Genomic DNA, 14,177 nt, shown 5'->3' on the forward strand with positions numbered 1-14,177 from the left:
AAATCTATATTTCTATCCCCCATTTCATAAAATGACTTATTAAAATTCCCCACACACAAATAACATGTTACAAAAAACAAATTCAATCTTAAACAGAAATTTTCATTTATAGATGGTATATTTTCCTGTTCACTAAACTTTGATGGGCACCAAAGTAAGTACAAGACAACAAACACGGTTTCAGTGACAATTTCTCTTCATTTTTTACTCTCAAAGTGAATTTCAGAGGATGGTATTTTAGCAATAACACTCGAGTTAACAAATCAACAATAACAATGGGCTCCCAATTTAGTTGCGGTGACGGAAGACGCGACGACGGACGGTCTTGTAGCGGTATCCGTCCTGGGCGGGCTGTTCGATCTCCTCGATGACGGACTCCTCCTGCTGGATGGGTGCAGGGGGGATGTACTCGGGTGCAGGTGGTGCTGGTGGGATATAGGTCTCAACTGGAGCCGGTGCCGGGGGGATGTAGGTCTCCACAGGAGCAGCAGGAGCGGGCTCATGGTAATCATATCCAGAAAGCTCCGAAACATCAGCGAAGGCGCAGGCCAAAAAGGCAACGGCAATGATAAGGAATTTCTAAAAATAGTAATAAAATATCGAATTAAGCCCAAGGTGTATCATTAGTGCTAGATATTTTAGTGAAAATGTCAAAAGAAGCCAAGATTATTTTTTTAAGCAACAGGACTTCTAATGTGGACCGATATTCCTAAATTTATAACTCAACTTACCATGATTTGAAGTGTTTAGACTGCGCTCAACAAAAGATGTGTGCTGTGGATGCGATGATCTTGTATGGCTTTTATATGTGGCCAAAACTCTTTGGCCAACTCTTGCCGACGGCAACGGAAGCAACATTAGAGCCAAATTGACTTTGAACTTGATCTGTGTGTGATCTTCAATCGCTCACTCTCGACGTGATCGATGAATCCGGCCGAATCGACCGAACCGGTTGGCCAGCACTTTTCGGATGCACAGGCCATAAATCGATGGAAAAACTTTGATCACGTTTCGTGTTTGTTTGTTTTCGTGTGCCTAATGCATCGCCTGTCCCATTGTTTTGAAGTGGCCAAAAGTGATGACTTCGTTAGAGGTCGAACTCGAATCGAAAATCTTGACTTATGGCTTTTGTTTGGAGCTCGAGGCGCAGCAGCCCTTTAATTGATTTGCTTGTTGAACTCGGCCTTGGATTTCGGCCCCCGCATGGAATATACATGGCTTTGCTTGATTAAAACCAAATTTAATTTGCATCTCAGTTTTGTTGGTTTATTTGGCTTTGTTGTTATTACTCTCGGTTGGGGTTTATTACTGGACCTAACACCAATTACAAAACTCGAAACGGAACTGCAGTTGCGAAGTGTAAGTGGAGGCAAATGTTCTGTGAAAAGTTATCAAGATTGCACAGTGGGAGAATTGGGTACGTTTTGTGGTCTAATTAAAGTAAATTTAATAATTATGCTATATTTAATAAAGGAAGAAATGTTGACCTTTTTTAAAAATATATATACAATTTTATTGTATTTTTACCAAAATATATTCAAAATTTGTAAATGACTTTTACTTAAACTTTTCATATGATCTTAAAGCTACTCAAAAAACTATTCATGATATGTTTTATTGGATATCTGTCCATTTTTTCTTATTTTTTCATTTCCTTAACCAATTCCAGCTTGATTTTTCCACCTCCCTGGCCATATTTTCATTTCGGTTTTTATTCTCATGACCAACATTTTCATTTCTTCGTTTTGCTTTCCACTGTTGTCTGCCGTGTAACTTTTGTAGCTCTTGATAATATTGCAAATAATTTTCTTTTTTATGTTGATTATTTTTTGGACACCCTCCGCAGACACCTGAGATCCACCTGGTTGCCCCAAACCCCCCTTCCCCGTCCCTTTACAACCTTTTTTATTAACTTCGTTTTCATTTGTGCCGTTGCCTTCACGAGCTCATCATATTTTAATGTGGAAGGGATTCGGCGGCATCGTCTTTTGGCTTTCCTTCCAGCTCCTCAGGCTGTTCTATGTTTCAAATTATTCTCGAGAGATTTTGCAGTTCGTGATTTTACGGCAGGCGAAGAGTGGAGGTGGGGCAAATCCACCCCCAGGACCCAAAATGGGGTTGGAATCCGCTGTGAGTTAAGACATTTCCCGAATGCAATTGCAGCTTTGGCTTTTAATTACCCCGCTTAAGTCCGTATTAACTCTGGCCTAAGCCTTTTTTAATTTGCCCCCACTCGCCGCCAGCTGTCGTAATTGAATTAGGAGCCGGGAGACAATGCAGCGTCGCTGAACCTTTCACGCTGTTATCCTTGATAATTAATTTAGACGCCATTGTCCAGCAGTGCACTCCTGTCCTGTCCACAGACTTCCCCCTGCAAATCCTTTGCCATTTCACATCACGTGCGACGCTCCACTCGTCCTGCTGCTGTTTCTTTTTTTTCATAAATCGCCAGGACACACACAAAGTTGTCCAGCTACGGAACAAAAAAAAAATAATGGCCGGAGAAAGACCCCCAAAAAATAGAAAAATAGAGGAAGAAAGCTCCCAGTTTTATGGGAAAAAAATGAAGCGGCAGTTTTGACAACGCACGTCCATCTCGGAGAAAAGAGAGTTTGCACTTTAACAAATTTAGAGTAGGCAGATGTCAGAAAAAAATATATAATTTATAAGTTTTAGGTCGACAATGATGTTTTATTATTTAAACTTATTTGTTAATTTGAATATAAAACATTGCGAATGTAAACACTCTACATAACCAGTTCTCATCCTCTTTTTTTTTTTTTTTTGTTTTTAAATTTAAGGAACTGAAATAAAATAATTTATAAATAATTAAAGGTCATCAGTTTTTTCCGCTCAGTGTATAGGACATGGTCGGTTCATGTGGCTTGCATATGGAACTACAATAGACAGGTACAAGATGCACACGTAGCACGCGTTGCCGGAGTCCCAAGAAACGAAATATGGAATCACCCTTTGTAAGTTCGGGGCCATGAAATCGAGTTTACATCTTACTCCTATGTTGGCAGCGGCCATAATTAAATGTCAAAAATGACGCTACGTGCAGAGCAAGCAAATCGGCTGAAGAGTGCCGGGGCAAAGTTCACAAAAAACGGTACTTGCCATGTCAAATATCATTAGAGTTTATGCAACTTATTCCCAAATAAATAAACTTAATTTAAGCAATGGAATTCTAATGTTCTCAACACAGAAATTGTTGCATACTTTTGCTGTCACTACTAATTGTTAAGAACTTTGAACTACAAAACATTGGGATAGCAGGTTCAACTCCCAGTCAGGTAAAGCTAAAATAATAATTTGTTTTCCTAAACATTTATTTCTTTTTTTTTGCGTCTTTTTTACTCACGAAGCCCCAAAACTTGTTGGCAACTTTTCTTGATATCAATTTATAATTTCTATTATCAAGAATAGCCATTTGTAATCGCTTAATTTAGTGCCACAAACTTTTACACAAAACGGAACACAAAATAATCAAAGCTCCGCAAAAAAAAAAAAAAATTACTCCAAAAGTAATTTAACATTGGCGCAGTTGCCCCTTCGCATCCGCCGCATTTGCCAAACTCTCGAAAAAGTAGCTGGAACTATTTAAAGTTTCCTCTTTGCTGCTTTTCCCTCAATGTGTATCGTACTTTTTATTGCCATTCGCTATTATTTGTTGCCCCTCTGTCGTTGCATATGCATATTATGCCCCCGAGGCATAGGAAAACACTTCCCCGCCCAACTCCGCCCTGCCGAAAGCCAGACAACAGCAACGACTGCGAGATGGTTATGAAAAAGTACTTAACGTGCACAAAACTTATGTGCCAAGAGATTTTATTTTTTCCTCATTCTATAGTCGTAGTAAAAGTTACAACGACATGCCAATTTTTCAAAGGACCAGGGGGGCAATAGGTACTCCAAGGGAAACACACAGGGTGGTCTTGGCAAGCTTATAAAATATTGCCAATAATACGTTGTTAGCGGAGAGTTACTTCCCCAAACGCACAGCCCATTTCTCCTGGCGGCCAAACTTTTAATGCACTTCCCAGAATGTACAAACAGAATAGGGGAACTCATAAACTCTGCTCAAAGGAGGGCCAGGCATCCTTCCCATTCTAGTCTCAATTTGTCAGTTTTGAATAGATACAAATTAAAATGGTCTTTATTATTACTAAGGTTCCGAGCATAAGATATGCACGGACAAATAGGAAAAATGTATCGAATTTATCAACAATTTGCATCAAAGTAATGTTCTTCACACCTTCATTAATATGCGTCATTTGCATTAATTACTTTTTCGCCTCAGATAAAATGATCACCTTAGAAGACATAGATTTCTTAATTCTAATTCGTTTCAATATTTATTTTAAAAAGGAGCACCACTCAGAATTCGCGCTATTCGTGTTACCGAGCGATCATCGAAGCCCTGCGTCCCGAAGGACACTGGACAAATCCTCACGCTGCCGAATAGGGCGATTCAACTCATCAACGCGGGTGCGCTTGGCTTTCAGCTAGTGTGAAAGTATGTGAAGACTGACTACAGAAATGATCCTGTGAAGTATAGTCTTAACTTTTCACTGGCCAACCTGTGGATCTTGGTGCGCTGCGGTCCAGAACTGGTTGGGAATCGTAAGAGTGTGCGCAAGGGAAAATAACAAAAACACGCGGGGCGATAAGCAAGCGCTGTGTGTACGCCTCTCAGCAGTTTTAGTATTTGAAATAGGTTCTTTGTAATATAAGTTTCTTGCTTGACAAGACCAAAAGTAATCGTATTTCAGACTTTTAATTTTTAAAGACTACTCACACGATTTTGCTTCCAATTTGGCTAGTTATCATACAGTTTGTGAACAAAAGTCAATAATGTTTTATTTGTTATTCAATGTTGCTGATTTTTATACTCTTAGTGGACAAGAGTGCAAACAGTTTGTGAAGACTATAAATGAAAATCATAGAAGTCTTTTAAAAATAGACTCGGAAATAACGTCTATTCAGGGTCCCTTATTGGTGAAGATCAGAAAAAATTCAGAAAACAATACATAATAAAGAAAAAAATAAATTGGCAGCGGTGGGATTCGAACCCACGCCTCCGAGGAGACTGGTGCCTTAAACCAGCGCCTTAGACCGCTCGGCCACGCTACCTTGTTGCTGCGCATGTCAAATGCGCATGAAGAGTTACCCCATTATGAGTATCTGTATCTTACACGAATATCTGTATCTGCGTGTTCAACTATTTTTAGGACCGCAACACCTTGCCTTTATTTTTCACCCACACTGCGACGCATATAAATGCTCTCATTTGTGAAAAGGAAAAATGTCAATCATACGAAATCAATTTCTGGCGCAAGCCTTCTTCCTTTGCCGTTGTGCTGTATTAAAATGTTTATTACATGTATTTTGCAAAGCTGTCAGCGTTTTTGCCTGCCAGCGTCAGCTTAGAAATGCGTTTAAAATTCAAATGAAAATGCGAATTTATGCGTGACAGGCGGTGGTCGTGGTCTTTCTCGTCTTCGCTCACATATGCAACCGCAGCAACAATTTCATTCCTGGGCTTACTCTGACTGGCGTCCCATGGCTGCAGCCATAAACTGAAGCCGGCGGAGTCGGACGGAAGACTCCGCAATGAAATTAGAAAATTGCAATAAAAATCTTTGCACGGGACGACGAGCAAAACAAAACAAAGTCTGCGGTTGCCATAAGGGTGCTGTACAAGGCTGGAAAAGGGGTTCTGGGGCAGCATTTGCGGTTTCATTAAAATGCCACCGAAAAAGGGAGCAAAAAGTCAGATGCCGTGTCAGCAGAGGGAACATTTTGCCACTCACACGTGGATTTATACAAATTTAAAGGCGAGCGGCATGCAAATAATTATAGAATTGTTCAATTTCCACACCAGACAGCTGCTGGTAAAACACAAAAAATCACGTACAACCGAGCGGACAGAGGCGAGTTACCTGGACCTAGAGCCAGCCAGGTAAAAACGCTAATGGAGTTAATTGCGGGCTTTATCAAGAATGTTGGACCGCACGCTGCTATGCCGGAATCAAATTAAATTTCAAACAATTGACAAATTGAAATGCCTGCGACAAACCTGAACAATAGCCGCATTCCGAGCGGCTTAGAAGAGGTTTGTCGGATGTCCACTTTAAATGCCCGTCGGCAAGGAGCTGTAAATGAAATGAATGACTCGACGAAATAGTTTTGTCAACACCGCAAATATGAGTAATTACTTGGAACGGTAAGAAGCAGTTTTGAAAAAAATAACTGCAGTCGAGAAATGCTGAAACCAGAAGAGAAAATTTTGTCTTGTATACTTTCGCAAGATAAATCTAACAATCAGTAAAGTCTTAAATTTGGCATATTCGGCTAAGTAACGCGACATACAGATACAGATACTCATGTAAGATACAGATACTCAATTTAGTTCTTAATGAGCATTTGACAGAAAATCCAGCAGGGTAGCGTGGCCGAGCGGTCTAAGGCGCTGGTTTAAGGCACCAGTCTCCTCGGAGGCGTGGGTTCGAATCCCACCGCTGCCAAGTTTTTTTTCTATGTTCTGTATTGTTTTTCTGTGTTATTATGTTTTTTTTTCTGATTTAATCGCTTAATTCCGAACTTTGTTTTAAAAAGACAAAAAAGGTTTTCATATATCTTTCTATACAAATCATACAAATTGAAATCAAAGTTTATTCACTTCTGCTCACAAACTGTATGATAACACATACAGAAACAAAAAAGTGTGAAAATCCAGAAGTCTTTAAAAATTAAAAGTCTGAAGTACGATTACTTATGGTCTCTGCCAACAGTTGTCAAGCAAGAAACTGAAGCAATTACAAACAAGAACCTATTTCGGATACTAATACTGCCGAAGTATGCCGTCAGCGCTCGCTTATCGCCCCGCGTGCTTTTGTTTACGATTCCCAACCAGTTCTGGCCCGTAGCGCACCAACATCCACAGGTTGGGCAGTGAAAAATCAAGACTATACTTCACAGGATCATTTCTGTAGTCAGTCTTCACATACTTTCACACTAGCTGAAAGCCAAGCGCACCCGCGTTGATGAGTTGAATCGCCCTATTCGGCAGCGTGAGGATTTGTCCAGTGTCCTTCGGGACGCAGGGCTTCGATGATCGCTCGGTAACACGAATAGCGCGAATTCTGAGTGGTGCTCCTTTTTAAAAATAAATATGAAAACTAATTGTAATGTAATCGTGTCGTATGAACCTATAGTTATCGAGATCCGTGTGAGTGATCCAAAAATTATTTATTAAGGACAGGGGACAATAAGAAGATATTATGTATACGTACACACAAGTGAAGGATCGAAAATTAAAAAATACATAAAGAGGTTCAGTCTTGATTAAAAAAATATAGTATTTTTTTAAAGTTAGTTCCCTAAACACGGAAGTAAATTTGTTCCATATTTTGTATTTTTAAACCACAATAATTCTCAGTCAGCATGCCATTATATTATTTTATTGAAATTAAATGAGAACATTTAATATTGTTGTAATTGAATATGCAAAACAGTAAACCTTCCTGGTCCCCAGGCAGTAATATTCTGTTGTTTCCGCCCGCTCTAAACACTGTTGCTGCTGTTGTTCTGCGAAGCAATTAAAACAGCACTTGAGGGGCGACCCTTTTGCCGCTACGCTCGTTGCCAGTTGCCAGTTTCAAGTGTTTTTGTTGCACGTTGACAGTCCGTTAAAGGTGAATGTAGTAGGTAGCAGCGCCCCGCCCCAGAGATTTATAAAACATTTTAGTGGGAAGCAGATTTCCGCTTTTTTGTTACTTCAAGAGCGCTTCGTGCTCAAGACTTGGCAATGAGTGGTCGAAAAAAACTGCAAATTTGTAATAAAATTTGCACTAATGGGCGTGGGGCGGTGGAGCTCTAATTACTTAACGATGCATATGAATGGTCCTTGAGCGAGGGCGTGATTTTTGGCTTAATTCAGAGTTGCCACGCTCTCAATTAGTGGATGATGATGACTACTTGGAAGTGCCTTGGAGTGACATGTCCTTGGCGAACTTTTCCCTGTTCGTCTTTTGACTGACGAACTTCTCCAGTTCCTTGAGATGGCCACATACTATATAGTGTACGAATATGTAGGACCATAAAGTGCATAAATATTTGAGGAGCTCGTCTGCTGCACGCAACAACAATTAAGTGTTGCCTAGTTTTTGTCAACTGTCCCATTTGGTTCAGCTTTGGGCCCTCGTTTTTTGCCATTCCTGTTGCCAAACACGACGCCACAACACGTAGTGAAAATTTATTTAAGCAATGCAAAGTAAAGACAAGTGCCGGCTTTGGGACAGTGCGTGTCATGATAAGTTCTATTGTTTTAAATTATTTATTACTTAATACTATATAGACTTTTTAAACATTATATTACTATATATAAGGACGCACTATGTGCTTTGATAAATAATTTAAATCTATAAAATATTTAACATTTTTTATTTTTTTTTACAATTACAACTTAAAAACAAATCTTTCCCTGAAATATTTTAATTTTTAATCTAAACACATTAAGCTAAGCCATATAAAATAATCTTTTTGTCTATTTAAATTGAGAAATTGGTTTCGATTTTAAACTATTTGTTGGAAAAAAGTATAAAGACCAGATATTAACAATTAGATTCAGTATATTTTTAATTTTGCTTATAATTGTGTTGTTGCCTAAATTTTCAATCGTTACTGGAGTTTATACTACACAACTTGTACAATTCTGATACACACTGTATCCCTTTCCGGTTTACTTACAATTGCCGTATTTTTTGAGTGCTTACATAAAAACACATTTGAAATGCGGTTAGAAGGAGAATGTGGAAGGGAAATGGAAAACGGGAAAATGGAGCCGAGGGAAAAAGAAAAGCAAGCACAGCACAGTCAGGGCAGCGCCACCTAGGGGCCCGAATCGACATCATCATCATCCCCGGGAAATCGATGATGATGATGATGCTGATGGCAATGCGGCTGATGCCGTAATTGATGTCTTTGAGACATGCTTTCCCAAAGTGTTTACGTTGGGAATTACCCATGTGTGTCACTCGCTATGTGTGAGTGTGTCTGTGTGTGTGTGTGTGTGTGTGGAAAGTGGGCGGCTGGCCACGCCCCCAGCTAGTTGACAGCCTGCCGTTTACGTGCACTTAATGAAATGTGCCCCAAAATGGAAGCACGTACCGGGCATCTATTTAATGAGCCCGGCAAGAGGTTCTCCTGGCGAAATTTTGAAGAGGGGTCTGCAAATGGTTGGGTGGGTGGAGAATATACTATACTATACAAGTATGTATGTGGCATTCCAGCTCATGAAATTTTTAAATGTCGCAGCTTAAATTCAATTTAATTTGGCTGCAGAGGCTGCATTATTCAATGGCACTCACACGTAAGCGGCTCAAAGAGATCCCTCCTAACACCCACTAAAACCTCAGACCGAAAAAGCCCAACTCCGACCGCAGTTTAAAATTCATGTGAGCTTTTCCTACAATTTTCCCCAAACAAAATGCGATTAAATGTGCGGAAAATGCTGAGCTCTTGTTCTCGCATTGCTGTTGTTGTTGGATAAGCCACAATGGGTTAAGGCAACGTCTTGTTTGCACATGTGTCGCTAGGGGTTGCCCCTTAACCCCTTACCACCCCAACCGCCGCTGCAAAAGTCGGAAAAGTCAGGAGAGTCGGAGAAGGAAAAGGAGTTGAGGTACACACACATGCCGAAGGTGCAAAAATGCGTTAAACATAACATGCTAATTTCTGGCGCCTGCAGCTTCAATCTTTCACCTGGCCAGGAGAAATTTCCACACCAGTTTCATCCAGTGCCACCACCCCATCCCCTTGGGCTCCCGGAGATCGTCCTGCGGCAGGACTCGTTGGCTATGTAATACGAGCGTTTTGTGTGCCATTTGACGCCCAAGTTTTCTCCTATTTTCTGCCATTTGCCTTTGCGCTTTGTGTGGCTTTGCATACCCTGCCAGTTGGTATTTTCATTTGGTCTGTTGGCTGTAAAAAATGAAAAAAAAAAACAACTGTAGTTAAAAGAAAGTTAATTAGCAGTAATCAGTTAATATAACTTAGTATATTCCTAAAATAACAAGATACATCTTTTTTCACTACACCCAGAAATCTTCGGACGTGTCTGACTTTATTAGGGTTAATATATAATTCCATAATTATTGAATCAGAACATTTTGTAAGCTTGTTAATAAGGGAAATGGCTAGAATTGAATTTAAAATGAAATGCATCTTATTTGTATTCCTAAAAAAGAGCATTAAAAATTGTCCTTTGAATTCATCTTACTACGGAACAACTTTTGAAGCTGAAGTCAGGCTTCTGCGGTCTTGTCTGACTTTATAAAAGGTTCTATAGAATTCGCAAAATATTAAATCGGAACTGATTCCATCGATCGCAGAGCCCGCAGCCCTGGAAATATATTCAAAAGCTTTTCAAAGCTTTTTCTCTCTCTTATTTATTCACGTGCTATCAGTTGCTTTTTGCACTCCGCTAGTCTAGCTTACTTTTTGGCATGGATAGTTCCAAAAACGGGGTCCGGGGACCTGCCTTCAAGTACGGACCGGCTGTCCGGATCGGAATCGCTGTTCTGGTGCTGCACACAGTGGGTTGGCTGGGCTGGAAGGCGGTGAACCAGGGGGCGGAGTCCAAGGAGGCGGCAGCGAAGGCCAAACATGAACAACTACGAGCGTCTCTTACGGAAAAGTGACATAATAATGAATAAAATAGTGATAGATCAATATTTGTTAACAAGCCGCTAGAGACTGAGTGATATAAAATAAAATTAAAATTAAGTTACTTAAAATCCCAAAAACCCAAGCGGAAATGTTAATACAAAATCTATAACAGCAACAAATGTTTATTTCTTTATTTTGAAAAGTCGATTTCAAGCTTTCTGTTTGTACCAAAGCTTTAATCAGATAATGATTGTTGATAATAATACCAATATGAATGAAAACAAAATAACAGATAGATTTGGAGCACCATAAAGTATAAACAAAGCGATTATAATCATTTTTTATTTAAATGAATTGCTGTGATGTTGGTTAACCAACATTTACTGGACAACTTAATAAACTTGGCCCATTGGCAAATACTCGTATCATAAAAACGATCGAAGAGAGTTGGCTTTTGGCTCTCCCAGTCTCACCGAAAGCCCTCCAGATAAAAGCTTTGCTTGCTTGGGCCAGAGAAATCGCCATCCATATTCCAAGCTCGAGTCAGTAACGCAGTTCCCAAGCCCGAGATTAGTTCCCCAGTCGAGACACCTGGAGAAACCCATGGAGATGCTATCAAGATTTGTGCTGATCGTCGGCCTAATGATGTTGAGTTGGCAATGGGCGCTATCCATGCCCCCCGGACAAATTGTGTCCACCATTCCAAGCCAAACCCCAGATGGAATACAGATCTCACAGCCCGAAATACTGGGTCTCAATACCTCGGTTGTAATGGTCCAGAGCATCTTTAGCATCGATCCAAGCTGTCCCGAAGGACAGTTTCCATCGGGTCCACGACACATGTGCCATCGCAGAGCCTAGGAAAATGAGCTCAGCCCGGGAGTTTCAAGAGATTAAGTAATATTCGGTCAACCACTTAAATCTAAAGCTAAAAAGTGGTGGTAATTGATTAGCAAGTGCCAGACGGGAACGTGCCAAAAGCTGTGTTTTTATTGATACTAAAATATTATAAACATACGAACAAATAAAGTATATAAATATGTGTAAAATAGCCATGCCGATTTTTTGGGGGGTCCAAGTTTAATTACAATAAAAATATTCTTTTGTTTTAACATCACTTTTTTTTTTCATTTATTTTGTGTCTTACATTAAAATTATGTACTTGGTTGGTTTTCTATCTTTAAGGGCTGTATAAATAAAGTACTTTATTGCTGATAAGCAAGTTTTCAGGCTTCTTTCCGGCAATGTTTCTCAAATAATACAAGACCAGTCGGGCATTTCTTTAGAGTTTCGAGCAGTAAAAGTATTGTCGTTATGGTTAGGAGATATACAAGATCTCTCCAATTGAGTCCCATTTTCCAAGCGATGCACTTTGCTCGACTATTAATCCTAAACTAATGTTTCGCAAAAACCTTGGCCAGTTTCAAAATATTTCAGGAATTGCCCTTGTTATCTGATTTTATTTCAAGAATTTTTAATGCACTTGACAGGCGGCGATCGGTCCATTATTTGATAAGACAAAGTTACTAATTAAATCCTCTGTGAGCTGTGCTTCGTAAAGCGGTGTAAAATAATCTCAAACACTTGTAAAAAATGTAATAGTAAAATCAAACATCTGACCATTAATACAAAATGTTAAATTTCAATTTTTGGCAGTGAATATGTAATATGTTATATATGTTTTAATGATAATATGTTACAATGTTATAATAGTAATAATCTCTCAAACTGCTATAACTATAAATAAAATTAAAAGCCAAAATAAATTAATGTTGCATTTAATTTCGTCTGCTGCTACTAAGGCTTTTTTATTGATACTAAAATATTATTAACATTCAAACAAATAAACTATAAACTATGTGGAAAATAGCCAAGCCGGTTTTTTGGGGGTCCAATTTTAATTCAAATAAAAATGTTCTTTCGTTGAGACAACCCTTTTTATACCCTTGCAGAGGGTATTATAATTTCAGTCAGAAGTTTGCAACGCAGTGAAGGAGACATCTCCGACCCTATAAAGTATATATATTCTTGAACAGCATCACTAGGCGAGTCGATCTAGCCATGTCCGTCTGTTCGTCTGTCCGTCCGTCTGTCCGTCCGTCTGTCCGTCTGTCCGTCTGTCCGTCCGTTTATATGCAAACTAGTCTCTCAGTTTTAAAGCTATCTGCATGAAACTTTCCCAAAAGTTGTCTTTCTATTGCAGGTAGTATATAAGTCGGAACGAGCCGGATCGGACGACTACAGCATATAGCTCCCATAGGAACAATCGGAAAAATAAATGAAAAAAAATTATAACTTTGCTGTTTTTTAATTTTTTGTTTAGTTCTTCGACATTTAGTAATGGTTAAATATTTCCGATTTACGGTTTAAATTTCATCAAAATCGGACGACTATAGCATATAGCTCCCATAGGAACAATCGGAAAAATAAATGAAAAAAAATTATAACTTTTCTGTTTTTTATTTCTTTGTTTAGTTCTTCGACATTTAGTAATGGTTAAATATTTCCGATTTACGGTTTAAATTTCATCAAAGTCGGACGACTATATCATATAGCTCTCATAGGAACAATCGGAAAAATAAATGAAAAAAATTATAACTTTTCTGTTTTTTAATTTTTTGTTTAGTTCTTCGACATATAGCAATGGTTAAATATTTCAGAATTATGGTTTAAATTTTATCAAAATCGGACGTCTATATCATATAGCTCCCTTAGAAATAATAAAAATATATAAAATAACTATCAAATAATTGAGCTGAAAATCATCATAGCTTCAATGTTTTTAAACATATACGAAAGTAAATCATAATTTTAATGTTTTCAAAAATGTTTAATTCTTGCAATAGCTGCAAGGGTATATGAACTTCGGCTTGCCGAAGTTTGCTTTCTTTCTTGTTTCATATATTTTGTGTCTTACATTTGAGGTACGTACTTGGTTGGATTTGTAACTTTGAAAGTTGCATTACTAAAGTACCTTATTGCTTTTGTTTTCAGGCTTTTCTCCGGGTTCTTTTCCTTCTAGTTTCGAGCAGTATTGTCATTATGGTAAGCAGATATACAATTTTTTTCTAATTGAGTAACATTTTTCAAGCGATGCTCTTTGCTCGACTTCCGATCCCAAACTTATTTTTCGCAAGAGCCTTGGCCAGTTTTAAAATGTTTTATTAATTTCCCTTGCTATCTGCATTTATTTCAAGAATATTTAATGCATTCGACAGGCGGCGATCCGTCCATTAATTTGATTAGTCCATGTTACTAATTACATCCTGTATGCTACGTTGTTCGGATTATATTAATCTCAAACACTTGTAAAAAATTAAATAGAAAAAGTAAATATCTGGCAATTGAAAACAAATTTTGTAATTTCAAATTAAATTACAATGCCAAATAATTATTGTTAAATTTTAAATTTTAATATCTATTCTGTAAATAGTTTATGAAATATTTAGATATACTATTGAATTCTTGAACTTTCTGCATTTATTTCCCTTGTAATTATATAA

General features: G+C 38.4%; 3 protein-coding genes and 4 non-coding genes across 7 annotated transcripts; 4 read left to right on the top strand and 3 right to left on the bottom strand.

The window, feature by feature from the left end:
- Positions 1-99: 99 nt before the first annotated feature.
- LOC108144262 lies at positions 100-837 on the bottom strand. The gene is made up of 2 exons (XM_017268944.2): positions 732-837; positions 100-579 (listed from the first exon to the last, which is right to left on the bottom strand). The coding sequence occupies exons 1-2, from the start codon at positions 732-734 to the stop codon at positions 289-291; spliced, it is 294 nt and encodes a 97-aa protein (XP_017124433.1). The 5' UTR covers positions 735-837; the 3' UTR covers positions 100-288.
- Positions 838-4,375: 3,538 nt separating this feature from the next.
- Positions 4,376-4,565, bottom strand: LOC121466929. Its single transcript, XR_005977091.1, has one exon. It is a non-coding gene; the product is annotated as a small nucleolar RNA U3 (small nucleolar RNA).
- Positions 4,566-5,054: 489 nt separating this feature from the next.
- Trnal-aag lies at positions 5,055-5,136 on the bottom strand. The gene has a single exon. It is a non-coding gene; the product is annotated as a tRNA-Leu (tRNA).
- Positions 5,137-6,448: 1,312 nt separating this feature from the next.
- Trnal-aag lies at positions 6,449-6,530 on the top strand. Its single transcript has one exon. It is a non-coding gene; the product is annotated as a tRNA-Leu (tRNA).
- A 437-nt stretch (positions 6,531-6,967) lies between these two features.
- LOC121466930 lies at positions 6,968-7,157 on the top strand. Its single transcript, XR_005977092.1, has one exon. It is a non-coding gene; the product is annotated as a small nucleolar RNA U3 (small nucleolar RNA).
- A 3,327-nt stretch (positions 7,158-10,484) lies between these two features.
- Positions 10,485-10,711, top strand: LOC108144918. Its single transcript, XM_017270081.2, has one exon. It carries the CDS (start codon positions 10,512-10,514, stop codon positions 10,704-10,706), a length of 195 nt encoding a protein of 64 aa, XP_017125570.1. The 5' UTR covers positions 10,485-10,511; the 3' UTR covers positions 10,707-10,711.
- Positions 10,712-11,276: 565 nt separating this feature from the next.
- On the top strand, positions 11,277-11,723 carry LOC108144917. Its single transcript, XM_017270080.2, has one exon. The coding sequence runs from the start codon at positions 11,278-11,280 to the stop codon at positions 11,533-11,535; it is 258 nt and encodes an 85-aa protein (XP_017125569.1). The 5' UTR covers position 11,277; the 3' UTR covers positions 11,536-11,723.
- The last annotated feature ends 2,454 nt before the right edge of the window (positions 11,724-14,177 follow it).

This window comes from Drosophila elegans, unplaced genomic scaffold (genome assembly GCF_018152505.1).
Source record: "Drosophila elegans isolate 14027-0461.03 unplaced genomic scaffold, ASM1815250v1 contig_183, whole genome shotgun sequence".
NCBI classification, from domain to species: domain Eukaryota; kingdom Metazoa; phylum Arthropoda; class Insecta; order Diptera; family Drosophilidae; genus Drosophila; species Drosophila elegans.

Coding starts and splice junctions, on each gene's coding strand:
- LOC108144918 (XM_017270081.2), top strand. CDS start 10,512: ATGGATAGTTCCAAAAACGGGGTCCGGGGACCTGCCTTCAAGTACGGA.
- LOC108144917 (XM_017270080.2), top strand. CDS start 11,278: ATGGAGATGCTATCAAGATTTGTGCTGATCGTCGGCCTAATGATGTTG.